The following is a 15,047-nucleotide window of genomic DNA, read 5'->3' on the forward strand; positions in this document are numbered from 1 at the left end:
AAAAAATTGTCTTTTATGGAGTTTCCACTGTGGCACAGCAGGAAGGAAGGAAGGAAGGAAGAAAGAAACTGCACTTTCCATAGGCTCAAATGTATTCCATAGAAGAATACATTTCTGCACACCCAGAAGAGAAGCTAGTGTGTCTTGAATCTAGCTGGACAGACATGCGGTCAGTCAAAGCCCCACTACTGTGGAAGAGAGAGAACAGTTTTGGGGGGACATTAGGTCTCTGTCTCAATTTTATAACAAATTGTCTAACACTTTCAGACATAAAAATATTTGTCAATTTTGTTATTGATTTGGGGGGGGGTTCCTTCCTCTCTTGATCTAATTACCATGCTGGTATCATACATAATTCTACTTTAACAACTTGTTGCATTGAGAACTTTCTTTTTTTTTTTTTTTTTTTGGTCATTTTTGTCTTTTCAGGGCCACACCCGCAGCATATGGTGTTCCCAGGCTAGGGTCGAATCAGAGCTACAGCTGCTGGCCTACAGCACAGACACAGCAACACCAGATCTAAGCTGCGTCTGTGACCTACACCACAGCTCACAGTAACGCCGGATCCTTAACCCACTGAGCGAGGCCAGGGGTCGAACCTGCACCCTCATGGTACCTAGTCAGATTCGTTTGCGTTGCGCCACAATGGGAACTATTTTTAAATTTAATCTTCCATCTACTATAATGTAATTTCATTTTTTCTTCTTTTTAGTCCCTTTACCCATTTTTATTGCATTCTTCTTGTTATCCCTTCCATCTTGTGGCTCTGTCAGTTTATGAGGTTTATCCGTTTCTGAACAGACAAAACTGGTTTCAGACGGTGGAATGACAGATAGTACATATATGTTCATACAAATAGGACAAACCCAGAATACCTTAAGTAAAACTAGCAAAAGAAAACAAAACCGTAGGGATCATGTAATCGTACAAAAACCTTCTTCTAGATCAGTGATTTTCAAAATTGTTTTAACGCAGAGAAAGCTTTCCTTCCTCTTCCTTCCTGTGTAAAACATGTAAAATGTAAGTTACGCAATTGAAGTAGACACAGCGGTCTCAGAGCCTGGGCTGTTTGGCTGTCCAATAACTGACCCCCCTTGAAGCCCCAGAGCCTTGCAGAGTGTGGTCCTAGTATCAAGGGCCTCTGCCTACCGTGTCATCTGTGGTTTTAAGAGTTTGTGCGCCCACTCTGAGGCCAAGTTGGTTTTGTTTTTTTTTGTTTTTTGTTTTTTTCCCACTGTACAGCAAGGGGGTCAGGTTATCCTTACATGTATTCATTACAATTACATTTTTCCCCCACCCTTTCTTCTGTTGCCAAGTTGGTTTTAAGAGGCTCCTGGAGGAAAGTCAGTGCACACTAGGGCAGAATAACAAGACATCAAGAGCAACAAGGAAGAAGTTTGGTAAAAGGTACCAGCATATCCTCATTTTCCTGAAACTGACACTTTCTTCCCTGCTGTCTCTGTGTCTATCCCAACTTAGGGATTTACTTTAGGGTTCAACTATTGTGAACTTGTTGTGAACCTCTGTTGTGAATGCCTGCTGCCTGCCCACCACTCTGCCTCTCAGATCACAGACTGTGCCCGACTCCCATTCGCACTCAGCAGTACAGCAGGCCTGGCAGCCCCTGGAGCTGTCTCTGTCTGGCCTTGTCCTGTCAGATGCTCCTCCTGGAACAAGAGGCTCATCACTGCTAATATGAGAAAGCAGTCACAGGGCTCCTTGTGGGTGCTGCTGACATTCAGGAAGGAAGTGGGAATTGTCATCTCACCTTTAGCCTAAATGTCCTATCTTGTACTGTAATTTTTTTTTTTTTTTGCCTTTGGGCTTCCTTTTTCTTTACTGGATAAATAAGTCTGATACTAATTTGATATCAATATACAAATTATATAATTGTAAGACTTAGGAATTAAAAAGGAATTCTGAGATCATTGACCTAAGACTCATTTTATGATGAGAACACCTGAATTTTAGAGAGGTGAAGTAACTTGCCCATAGTTACACAGCTATGTAGTAGAATAGTCATGACTGCTAGGCTACAGAAACCAATCCCAATACATTCTGTATTATAGCATGCTACCTGGAATTGGTTCCTGGTATTTAATAATTTTAAGTAGTTGTAAACATTAATGTTAGGCAAAAAAAAAATCCTCATTTTCTTAATATGCAGAATAAAATACAGATCTCTCCCACAAATGGATGCCATGCCACTAAAATTTGTCATTTTGTCTTCATGTGTTTACTAAATCACTCAGTTTAATAAACATTTAGCAAATGCCTGCCCTCTGCAAGATATTCTGCCGGGCACAAAAGAGACCGCATACGTGGCTAAGACCTTGTTTCTTCACCCAGAGGTTGACAGTCTAAAGAGGAAGACAGAAATTCACATCTCTGACTCTAATAGAAAGCAGACCTTCAGGAGTTCCCATCGTGGCGCAGTGGTTAATGAATTCGACTAGGAACCATGAGGTTGCGGGTTCGATCCCTACCCTTGCTCAGCGGGTTAATGATTCGTTGTTGCCGTGAGCTGTGGTGTAGGTCACAGATGCGACTCGGATCCCGTGTTGCTGTGGCTCTGGCGTAGGCTGGCAGCTACAGCTCTGATTAGACCCTTAGCCTGGGAACCTCCATATGCCACAGGAGCAGCCCAAGAAATGGCAAAAAGACAAAAAAAAAAAAAAAAAAAAAAAAGGGAGAGAGAGAAAGCAGATCTTCATAGAACTGTAACAGAATTTTATTCAAATTATTACAGAAGCCTAGAAGAAGGTATGTTTAGCTTTGATTTGGGAATAAGGGTAGTACTGAAGAAGGCTTCACAGAAGAGGCGGCACTTAAACAGGACCTTTTAAGAATGGATAGACTTTCAACAGAGAACGGGGGAAGTAGCATTCCTGGCAGAGGGAATAGCATGAGAAAAAGGATGGAAATGTCCTAGAAATACAATGGATTCTGCCCTAACCATCATCTTCATAAACTAATTGGTTTAGGATTAGTGGGAATGCAGTACACAGAGATGTTTACTAGATGACAGTCACATAGCTTGGATAGGATGTTGATATTAATTCAAGTTCCCTAGTTGTTCTCAGTCTCATGTAGCTGTATTTGATGGTGGATTCATAAGTTAAAGAGTTTGGAATATCTTATGTGTCAACTTGGGCCACTGTTCCCAGATAATTGACCAAACACCAGTCTAGATGTCACTGTGAAGGGTTAGGTTTTAGGATTAGGGTTTAGGGTTAGAGTGCCATTTTTAGGATGGAATTAACATGTAAATCAGTAGACTTTGAATAAAGCAGATTACCCTTCAAAACGTGGATTGACCCTATCGAATCAGAGAAAGGGACTGAGCTCCTCCAAAGAAGACAAGGGAATCCTGCCTCCAGAATGTCTTCAGGTTTCAGATGCAACATCAGTTCTTACCTGGGTTTCCAGCCTGCTCTACAGATTTCACATTTGCTGGACTTCAGACTTGTGCATGTCTATATACACAGCCTATTGATTCTCTTTCTCTTGAGAAGCCCGACTAATACAAATTCCAAGGGTTCTGAAATAAAGAGTGAGTTAGTCAGTTTTACCCATATGTCAAAATATCAGTGGTTGATAGCAACACAAATACACATATATTTACTTTTCTTACTCATGAGTCCCTGAGTCAGCTGTGGTTCAGTGATTCACCTGAGCGCCACTGAGCTAGGGTTCACTCCAAGCTTTGGGTTAGATTTAGGTTTGCTCCACAAGCCTTCATCTTTCCTCCAGGGGCAACAGTTACAAAACTACTTGGCATTTGTCTTTCTTGCAGTAGAGAAAAAGGACATGAAAGGATGAGGAGGTCACAGGAGCAAAAAGTCCTCATCTATAAACCACCACACTGACATTGCCCAAGCAAGTGCATGGCCAACATCAATGGGATGGAGCTGTAACTCCAGCCACAACAGGCTACAAGGCAGATACCTCAGTAATGAGCACAGAAGCGTAATTCTAATACAGGAGGGAGAGCAAAGAGTTGAGATCAACAGTTCAGTCATGGAGTTCCAGTTGTGGCTCAGCAGTAATGAATTCAACTAGTATCCATGAGGATGCAGGTTCCATCCCTGGGCTCACTCAGTGGGTTAAGGATCTGGCATGGCTGTGGCTGTGGTGTAGGCTGGCAGCTGCAGCTCTGATCCAGTCCTAGCCTGGGAACTTCCATATGCCACACCTGCAGCCTTTAAAAAAGAAAAAAGAAAAAAAAAATTCAATCTACTCGAGTGACCTTGATAGATGTATTTCTGAAAAATAACTGTCATCTGTGAGAAGGAGGAGTATAAAGAGGTGAGCAGGCATAAACCCTTTCCAAAACAAGCTGGAAAAGGAAAGGAGTGAAGGAAGGTGACAGGAGTGAGAGAGGAAAGAAGATTTTTGATTGGAGTTGAAAACATCAGCAGCCAAAGGACCATCATCATGCAATTTCAAAATAAGCAAGGGCCTAATTTAGGGCACTGGGGAGGCAAGAGAACTAAGAATTATTGAAGACGTATATTCAAAAAACTGCATGAGGCAATTTACATTCTCTATGTCATATAATCCTTACAACAGGGATAGATATTATTGTCGGATTCCAAAGTCCATTTTGGAAGAAGGAAACTGAACTGAAAGACATTTTGGAAATCAAGTGTACAAGACTTGTTGGCCTAATTAGATATGATGATAAACAGAAAGCAAGACGATTCCTAAGCATCTGCTTGGGCAATGGTATGATGCTTCCCCATTAACTGAGCTGGGAAACACATAAAGAGGGCCAGTTTGAGAACTGAAAGAGATGAATTTTGTACTAGTGTTAGACATGGAAACAACCCACGTTTACATCGGCAGATGAATGGATTAAGAAGAAGTGGTACATAGATACAATGGAATACTACTCAGACATATAAAAGGACAAAATAATGCCATCTGCAGCATCATGGATGCAACTAGAGATTCTCATACTAAGTGAAGTAAGTCAGAAAGAGAAAGACAACTACCATATGATACCACTTATATGTGGAGTCTAAAATATGGCACAAAGGACCCTATCTACAAAACAGAAACAGATCACAGACATGTGTCTAATCACATGTATTAGGTTACATATAGCAGAGTAGTGTGAGATTAGGTGGCAAAGACAAGTCTGCTCTCCACATACATGGAGAGCAAACACAGACTTGTGTCTGCCAGGGGTGTGGGGTGGAGAGTGGGATGGATGGGGAATTTGGGGTTGGTAGCTGCAAACCGTTACATTTAAAATGGATAAGCAATGGGGTCCTGTGCTGTGTACAGCACAGAAAACTATGTCCAATCTCTTGGGCTAGAACATGATGAAAGATAGTATAAAAAAATGTATATATATGGATGACTAGATCACTTTGCTGTACAACAGAAATTAAAGGAATATTATAAACTAACCATACTTCAATTAAAAATGTTTTAATTGTACTCATATTGCTGATACTGTAAGACATCTATTGAGATAGTTTACAAACAGTTGGAAATTTTTATTAGAGCTCAAGAATCCAGTCCTGAAGAAACTCTCCAGAAATAAAGGCTAAAAGCATCCCAACCATGGGAAATGATATTAGCAAAGACATAAATGCATCTTCCACACACGGTTCATGTTCATGGAATGGCTAGCAGTTTAACGTACTGCTTAGACGTACGTGTGTGTTTAATCATATGTATTAGTTTACATAGAGAGAGAAGTGTGAGATTAGGTGGAAAAGATAAGTTTATACTTGATCTCACCTGTCTAGAATGCTGGAAGAGGACCTTTTTATCAAGAAGGAGTCACTGTAGGTCTTCGTGCAAAGGTTGATTTAAGAGCCCGGCTCTTTTTTTTTTTTTTTTTTTTTTTTTGTCTTTTGTCTTTTGTCTTTTGTGATTTTAGGGCCACATTCATGGCATATGGAGGTTCCCAGGCTAGGGGTCTAATCGGAGCTGCAGCTGCCAGCCTACACCACCGCCACAGCAATGCCAGATCCGAGCTGCGTCTGTGACCTACACTATAGCTCACAGCAACACCGGATCCTTTACCCACTTGAGTGATGCCAGGGATCAAACCTGCAACCTCATGGTTCCTAGTCAGATTTGTTTCTGCTGCGTCACGATGGGAATTCTGAGCCTGGCTTTTTGGAAGACTGATATAGCAGCTTGGTATAAACTGGACCAAAGGTGGGAGGCCAAGTGGAAAGCTATTGCATTAGTTTTTATAAACACCAACAAGAACCTAAACAGAGTACTGGCAGTAAGAAGAGAAATAAAGAATGGCTTTGAAGGAAATGATTGTGCAGCACGGTAACCATTATGCATATCATTACATGTGCAAAGTGACTTCTATAACTTCATTTAGTGCTAATAGTTTCCTCTCTTCATGTATGCAGAACCTTCATGATTTATTGGTCGTCTGTCCACATAGTTTTTAATTAAGAGTTGTAATTTCTCTGAGGGAGAGACCATGAGTGTCGTGTTCTCTGCTATTCCACGGCTTTCATCAGAATAGATACTGCTTGAATGTTTAACACATGAGTGGCGGGTGAATGCTTCCCCTGCACATGTCAGTGCACGCATTTGCAGGTTCCCTTCAGGCTCGCTGTCTACACTGCCCCTGTGTCTCAGCCTCCCATCATATTTCCCTCCCTCACCCTCCTTAAGGTTGGTCTGGGAGAACCTGCCTCACAGGAACAACCAGATTGCTGAGCAGTTTGCACTCAGCAAAAGACTGATTTGATTTTTTTTTTTCCAATCCTGCCTTCAACCAAGCTCAACTGATACTCTCTTTACTATTTTTCCCCCATTAATCTTTCTTTTTTATTATTATTTTTATTTTTTATTTTTTAATATCATGATTTTTATTTTGTTCCCATTATAGCTGGTTTACAATTTTCTCTTTACTATTTTTAATGTGATCTCTGACATATCCAATAACTTTCGAGTTATATAAAATATTTAAAATTCAGTTCAAATCCACTTAAGCCTCCAGTTTTCTTTTCTTCCCATTTTAGTCTTCTGCCAAGGGACTTGTACCTCTCTCTTTTCTGATTCTAAATTCCCTAGTGCTGGGGCAAGAAGGAGAGATTGGGAGGAAGGCATACTTCTTTATCCCTAATTGAGTTTTCTTTGCAGAAATCTGGTGGGTTTCCCATCATTGCTTTTTGGCTAACCTTGTTAGCTTTTTGGCTAACCTCAACCATCAGCAACCTCTGTGCGGCAGTGGCCACTGGGTGCTCTCTCAAAGGAATGGTTTATGAATGCTCAGGGTGATGGTCCCACTGCACAGTTCTCTGGTGTGGGACATCTAACTCTACCCCAGCTTGGTTCATCAAGACTCCCTAAGCTTGTCACCAGTATCCATCTGCTGGGTTGGTCAGCTTCTTGTTAGGGCTAACAGCATGACCTCCATGCCTGGCTGTTAATTTCAACTCTAATGAGTCCCTCTTCTTTCCCTCTTTCACTATTTCCTTGTGTCAACTGGGACAGCCAGGGAATTTCCTGAGGCTGGGTGATGGTTCAGGGTAGCAGAGTTAGTTTAACCACCTCTAAATAAGTCCTGGAGAATGCTCCTGGTCCCAATATTTTTGTAACTCTTCATACAATATGAAGGTATTTAATACCTTGAGCCTCTGTTTTAGGTCTTAGTCACCAATTATACCCACCTATAACATCCAGTTATTTACAACTGCTGATAAACTTCAGTTTGCAAATTTTGAGCTGTCATTTACATTTGTAACAACTATGTAATTAGCACTGAGTTAAGTCTTATTGACCAAACATTTAATGTGTAGTTAAAACGAGCCAGGCAATGTAAAACCGAAATATGTTAAGTCTGAGGCAGTTCAGACCCTAATACATATAATGGATTACACTGTAATGTTAAAATAGAGGACATTTAAACCTCAAAATGGAAAATAGACTGGGGAGTGGAAAAATAGGAAAGAAGAAAACAGGGAACTTAAAAATCAAGGCGTAAATACAATCCCAAGAAGAAAAAAGAGGGAAAAGGGCAGAAGAACTACTTGAAAATATAACTGTCTTGACCTTTGATTGATGCTGACTAGGCAAAAAAAATTAGCTATAGATGACATTTTTGAGGATATTTGGAATGTTAATATGGACTATGTATTAGGTGATGTAATTACCTAATATAATTTTAGACATAATTTTAAGGTTATAATGATATAATTTAATATAATGTTATAATTTAAATGATTTTGAATAATTTTAATGTCAATATGGGCTATGTATTAGGTAATATGATTTTATCAGTGTTTCTATCAGATTTTTTGAGTGTGATGGTACTGTGATTGTGGAGAAGGTCCTTGTTCTTGGGAGATGTGTGCTCAAGTACCAAAGGGGTAAAGTCTCATGACATCTGCCAATGGTTCATCTAAAATTAAAAAATAAGTGCTTTGGGCATGTGAATGAGTGAGTGGATATAGGGCGAAAGGCAGGAAACAAATATAGTATCATGTTGGTCTTTGGTGAATGGAGGTCCCAAGTATACTGGAAGAGAGGCACATGGACCACCGCTAACTCCCTTCAAGGAACGACTTGCCCTACCTCAGGGAGAGTGGTCAGCAGATAGCCTCCAGCTGTCAGCATCTCCAACATCTGCCTTCACTGCAGAGAACCCTCACCAGAGCTTGCTCCTCCCAAGGCAACATCTAGCAACAGAGAAGTGGTTTACAAAAGCCCATTCCTATCTGCCCAGCCCTAATAACATAAGCTGTCCCGGAGTACCCCAATGTGGGTTCACAGTGGCTCTGTCAAGCCCCATCCCATTCCAACCCCTCTTCTGCCCAGCCCTGCTTCCTCATCCCTCCTTTCACAGATGCTGATTACACTCCCCTCAAAAAAAAAAAGAAGAATGTCAAAAATGAGAATTCTGCATAGTGACAGAAAGCCTAACATGCTTGAGATTAAGATCTGAATCGCTGATGCCCAGACTAATCTTTTCTGGGCCCACAAATCAGAATCATATAGATTTCCATTACTGTTTATCTCCCTGAATCTGAAGGAAGAGGAAAATCTATGTTGCATTTTGTCCAGTTGTGCTGTTCCCATCATGAATTTCACTGAAGGATCCCATCAAGTTGATTAGGTGCCAGCTGTCCTTAATAACTGAAATATTAGATGTCTGGTATGGAATGCAAAGCAGCATAAGTCTTAGAAGTGAGTTACTTCAAAACACCAAGAACTGCAAATTCAACTAAAATTTCAAATAAAAGCCAAAGGACTAGAATAATCCATACAAAAATTTAAACCCAGAAGTTTCTCTTGCTTAAATTACTTTCACACTCCAATTTAAACTCAGAAACATTATGTTGCTGTCACACTTCTTTGTTCTCCTAAAGTAAAAAAATAAATCCGTATATAGCTGACAAAAAATAGGAATCTGTCTGCCAGCGAGTTCTCTATTCATATCTAACATACTGTAGAGTCTATGCAGAACACATGGTCTTTAAACACCCAAAAGCCTCTTCTTTACTGGCTTACCACAGCAGTATGTTTCTCCAGCATGTTTGCACTACCTATAATACATGTCTTGCATAGGCATGAATTCCTTTGGATGTTTAAATCATGAAGTATTTTCATATGCTTTGATGTTGTGCATATGAGAATTATCATCTACATTTTGGGAGTGCAGTTCCTTGTGCCTTCAGCACTGAATTTAAAACTATCCAACTGACATCATTTTAAATTCCATCCAACAGAATGCCAATAATGTCTACAACAGAAGTTTGACATATTTAGTTCTCTCAAATATGGAGTTGATTTAGCAGCAAAATTGGAAATTTCTGGGTGCATTTTTGAAAACTAATTCAGTGTGAAATTATTAATGATTTAGAATTGTGCATAAAGTATTTTGGGTTTCCTTATTTTCTTATCCGGAAAAATCTGTTGCTTCATATCCGATAAATTTCCAAGTGACAAGATGCATCTTGTTGTTGGAACACAAAGTAAACAGCTTAAATTAATTCTAATGTGACTTTCTTAATTACAGATGAGACCCATTGGCCATGATGGCTACCATCCCACCTCTGTTGCTGAGTGGCTGGATTCCATTGAACTAGGTGACTACACCAAAGCCTTTCTAATTAATGGCTACACATCAATGGACCTGTTGAAAAAAATCTGGGAAGTTGAACTTATTAATGTAAGTTGATCTCTTAACAATACCTTAGCCATTCAACATTTGGTAATTCCTGTTGTGGGGGGTAGTTTTTTCTCTCTTTGTCACTGTTTCAACATCCAACAAGGATTTACGGATAGGCCTTCTGTTTTGAGTATATGTCTCTCTTGGTTTTAGTCAAGCTCCACAGTCATGGTCTTTTGAAGTTTTGATGTGGGGACTCACAGGTCATTTGGTGTGTTTTACGTTATTTCAGGAGTTCCTGCTGTGGCACAACGGGATGGGTGGTGTCTCTGCAGTGCAGGGATGCAGGTTCGATCCCTGGCCCAGCACTATGTAGGTTGCAACTGTGACTGGGATCTGATCCCTGGCCCAGGAACTCCATATGCAAAAAAAAAAAAAAAATCAGCCTTACATTATTTAAGAAAACCTTCCAAGCAGTTTTGGGCTTTCCATTTTAGGAAATGTCACTTTAAGATATGGACATGATAACAAATAAGTTCCCATTCTATTCTTTACTCTTATTCATTTTTAAAGATTAAAGTTATCATTTTTAGTTTTCTACCTGTTATATTTATATTTTTCCTTATATTTCCTTATATGTTAGTTTCCTACCTCTGTTATATTTCCTTATATTTCCATTTCTACCTCTGTCGTATTTCCTGTTACATTCCTTAACTGCACATATAAACCCCATACTTAAAGAGAATGCTTTTGTGCTTGTTATATAAGCTGCTGTAATATCAATTTTTTATTTTCTAGGGCTTATATCTAATCTTAAATTGTTTGTTTTATTCATACACTTGGCATAGATTTTCTTTAAAAACTGGCTAACATATGTTGCCATGTATTCAGGCCCAAAGAGATCAACCAAATTTGTTGAACTGATTTCAATACTGCTAAATTTCTCGTTTTATTTTTACTGCTATTTTATTTCTAATGGCATAAAGGAATGCAAGAGATGAAAAGATAGCCTAATTATCATGCCTTCATATTTTATTTGGCATCACATCATGAACATTTCTTTTCAAAAGTGAATGGAAAATCAGTTAATCTTTTAGAGACTTTCTTAGATTTAAGTTTTACATTCCAATAACTGAAGTAAAGCATCCATAAACTGAAAGACAAAGCAGATAAATTTCTGCTGGTTCACAAACAGTCTGTTCTGCTCTTTATGCCATTTTCTCTCCAAAAGACCAATCTCTATGTATTGTATGTCACTAATTATTTTAAATAATGGTTATTAGTAATAACTAATTACTCTCTGCTTTTAAAAGTCTGTCTTAAAAATGATATATTTTCTGGAACATCTATAAGAACTGTTCTTTAATCTAAAAATCACTTTAAATGGACAAATTCTTGGCTCCTTCTTTTAATTTGCTATCAGCTACTCTTAGCTTTCTGTTCCTATCCTTTCACAAAAGCTTTCATTATTTCAGAAGGAATTCACTGTCTGACTGACTAAAAGCCTCTGATTAATATTGTTATCCATCTGTGTGGCAGTGGAACCAACTGAAACTGTTGCTTTTTAGTGGCATCAAGGAGATTTCAGTTCTCCACCGAAAACGTGACCCCATTCTTATGGCTACTCTTAGCCATTTATTAAAGGAGGACCTTCCATAGATCAACCAAACATGCTTCCAATTAAGTTGCTTTCTAGTCAGTGATAAATATCTCTATGTAACATCTGAATAATACTGCTCCCCACTGAAGAATGAATACTTGGGACAGAGAGCACAAGGCAGTCACCTAACATTAGCAGTAATTCCTCGTTGAACAAATTCCAATAGAATTTTATTATAAAATGTTTTCATTGAAGCAAGGATCATCAAAGAAAGACTAGAGGTCTCTCAAAATCCAAATACTAGCACTAACATTTAAAGTGTGGGCTTGGGAGTTCCCGTTGTGGTGCAGTGGAAATGAATCTGACTAAGAACCATGAAGTTGCGGGTTCGATCCCTGGCCTCACTCAGTGGGTTAAGGATCCAGTATTACCGTGAGCTGTGGTGTAGGGCACAGACAAGGCTTGGATCTGGCGTTGCCATGGCTCCAATTAGACCCCTAGCCTGGGAACCTCCACATGCTGCAGGTGCAGCCCTGAAACAACAAGACAAAAATAAAATAAAATAAAGTGTGGGCCTGGACCCACATGTTCCCCACTGCTATGTGTACCAGTGGCCTAGAGATCCCCATCCAGGCACTGCGGCCAGGCCTGTGCATGACAGCAGTGACCACAGGACACTGATGCCATAAGGTTTCATGTTTAATGCCAAGGCTTAGGGTTTTAAACCACCATCCACAGGGCTACCCAGCCTTGAGGTAGGATACAAGAATAGCATTTTCCACTTGTACTGACTCTCTAAGCATTTTCACCATAGGTACATTTGTATACTGACTCCAGTCCAGGGAGAAGTGCCCATCAGAAGCATCATATCAGAATCACCTGGAGTGAAACATCTGTATCTAACCCAATCCAGTATCTTTTCCTTAAAGTAAACTAATAGAATTTAAAGTCTGTGGTGGCTTTATGGACAAGTTTACACTCTTGATGAAGAGGTTTCAGAGTCATTTAACTCCATAAATATGCTTAATGTGGACAAGAACTATTTGTGCCTTTAGAGTTGGAAATCAGAGAGCAAAATTTTTATGCCCTTTAGAGCTGCCAAAGATAGTTCATGTGATGGTTTAGGGTTGTTGGGCTTTAAAATGAGGCAGGCACAATGAGTGCCTTCTGGCTTACAAAGCTTTTGATTGTGGTCTCAAATTTAAGACTTTCATTTATTCCAACTAATGAGGGAAGTATCCAAATATCCAAATGTAAGATAAGCTCATCTATAATATATGGGCCCAGTAACTCTGTATTGAGGACCTATAATTTATTTTTATAGCCCAAAAGGAATGTACATTCGCTTTGATTTAAAGCGACGCATTTCAGGGAAAGTCCCATCCTGAACCTTTGTAATGAGTCATTAGTTTTAAGGAAGCCTGATGGCACCAATAACAGTTATTCTGTGTAGACTGAAGAGAGAATACGGGTGGAGGCTGTCTTTGATACAGAGGTCTGCTGAGAGGGAAGGAGAACCCAGCAAGAGGAGGCTGACTGCCATGTGATTACAAATAACTTCAGTATCATTAAATCATATTGATTAAGCCTCTTAATTTCTCCTGGTATTATGCTTGATATTAGAAAACTAGTAAAACATTCTCAGTGAATATAAATGTATTCCAAATATTTTCATGAGGAAATGAAAACTACACAAAGTTGTGACTTGAGAAGTACAAATACATTTGAAATTGTAATCTTTGCAAAAGTCCCCAAATATCTTTTTCTTGGTGGAGCACAGTTACGCCTTTGAAAAACAAGCTTATTTGAATAATAAAAGTTTTGGTCACAAACCTCCCCAAAGAACAGGGGTAGGGAGAGAATGGAGACCTCATATCTGAATAGCAGTTTTGTCAGCAGCAGAAATCAAGCATAAACTTTTAAGACAAAGTATTTCCAGTTTTATAGGCCCATGTGTGTCTAGACTTAGAAAATGAAGTCTTTGCCAATAGTTGCTCCCTATATTCTCTTATCCGTGCTTCATACTCAGAAACCGATGTTTCATCAAGAGCTCTGTTTTGCCCCTGTGTCTGCCACTACCACTGATAAGGTCCTTAATACACCTCCACTTTTGTACTGAGATTTTAGCGTCGCATGAATATGTTGAGAGAGGTTGTCAGGCAAGTTTTTCCTCCTGCAGATCCTAGCCAGATGAATCTCTAGCCTGAACTATAATCCTCTCCAAAGGCTTGTTGGAATTAAAAACTAGAAATGGACATAAATACGTGAATTTTTTTTCACACAGTCTACTTAAACTTGCTTACGGTATTACCAGGTTTATACAGCAGTTCCTAATACTATTGAAAAATCTCAGTATCTTTGCCTGGGGACATTTTCAATAAAAGAGCTGCATATTTTCTGCGTGAAGTATGCATGGATAATTATGAAATTATCCATTTCCTAAACAACAACAAAAAAGTATTGCAATTATGAAAAATAGTATTAATTTATTTTATCACTATGTGCCTACTAAGGGAATTTTGATTAGATCAAATAAATTCGAACACTGTCCAATTTATTCATTTGTGAATATCAATATAGAACATATTATCAATTTTTTCCCATTAGTTTTACCATTCATTTTTTAACTAAGGAAATAATTCTAGTCCAGGCTTATGATTTCCTACAATATTGATAATTATAAAAGTACCCACTGAAAGAACAAAAGAAAATCAGGCTTCAGTACATTTTTAAATCTCTGCTTATAAGAATAAGAATAGCTTTAGAAATCTAACTCTGGCAGTTGGTTGTGTCTTGAATACCTTTGGGTAGAAACAAATAAAATAAGGTAGCAATATCCATATGTGTCCCATGAAAATCATTTGGACTTATTTTTGCAACAGTAAACTGATTAGAAAGTCATTTGCTTCTTGCCTAATAGCTACTGGAGCTGTACTTACATCACTCTTTTGCTTAAGGCTGTCAAATTTCTTGTTTTTTCTTTTGCAGTGTTGATGATTCAGTTTCTACCTTCCCAGGGAAATTTTGTGATAGTCTAATCATTTGGATAAACTAAGAAAATTTCAAAGTTACCATTCTAATTTTTTGTTAAATCTTTAACAGTGTGGCTTTATCTGTTTTAAATGCTATAGAAATATGGTCCTATCAGTGCCAAATTTAGACTCATTGCTTGCTTCTGATTTTTTTTAATATTTTATTAAATATAGATTTGCAATGTTATGCCAATTTCTGCTGTATGGCAAAGTGATTCAGTTATATACGCACACACACACATATATACTTTTTTAAAATATTTTTTGCATCCTGGTCTATCCCAGGAGATTGGATATAGTTCCCTGTGCTATA

At 38.8% G+C, this 15,047-nt stretch overlaps 1 protein-coding gene across 20 annotated transcripts in view; it reads left to right on the forward strand.

Annotated features, from left to right (window-relative positions):
- ANKS1B (ankyrin repeat and sterile alpha motif domain containing 1B) overlaps positions 1 to 15,047 on the forward strand; it is a 1,068,238-nt gene that overhangs the window by 757,842 nt on the left and 295,349 nt on the right. For all 20 annotated transcript variants that reach the window (XM_021093000.1, XM_021093001.1, XM_021092994.1 and 17 more), the window contains one exon: positions 10,010 to 10,162. In XM_021093000.1, the coding sequence (XP_020948659.1) occupies positions 10,010 to 10,162 (153 nt within the window). The remainder of the gene's footprint in view (positions 1 to 10,009; positions 10,163 to 15,047) is intronic.

The sequence above is a fragment of the Sus scrofa genome, chromosome 5 (genome assembly GCF_000003025.6).
Source record: "Sus scrofa isolate TJ Tabasco breed Duroc chromosome 5, Sscrofa11.1, whole genome shotgun sequence".
Taxonomy (NCBI): domain Eukaryota; kingdom Metazoa; phylum Chordata; class Mammalia; order Artiodactyla; family Suidae; genus Sus; species Sus scrofa.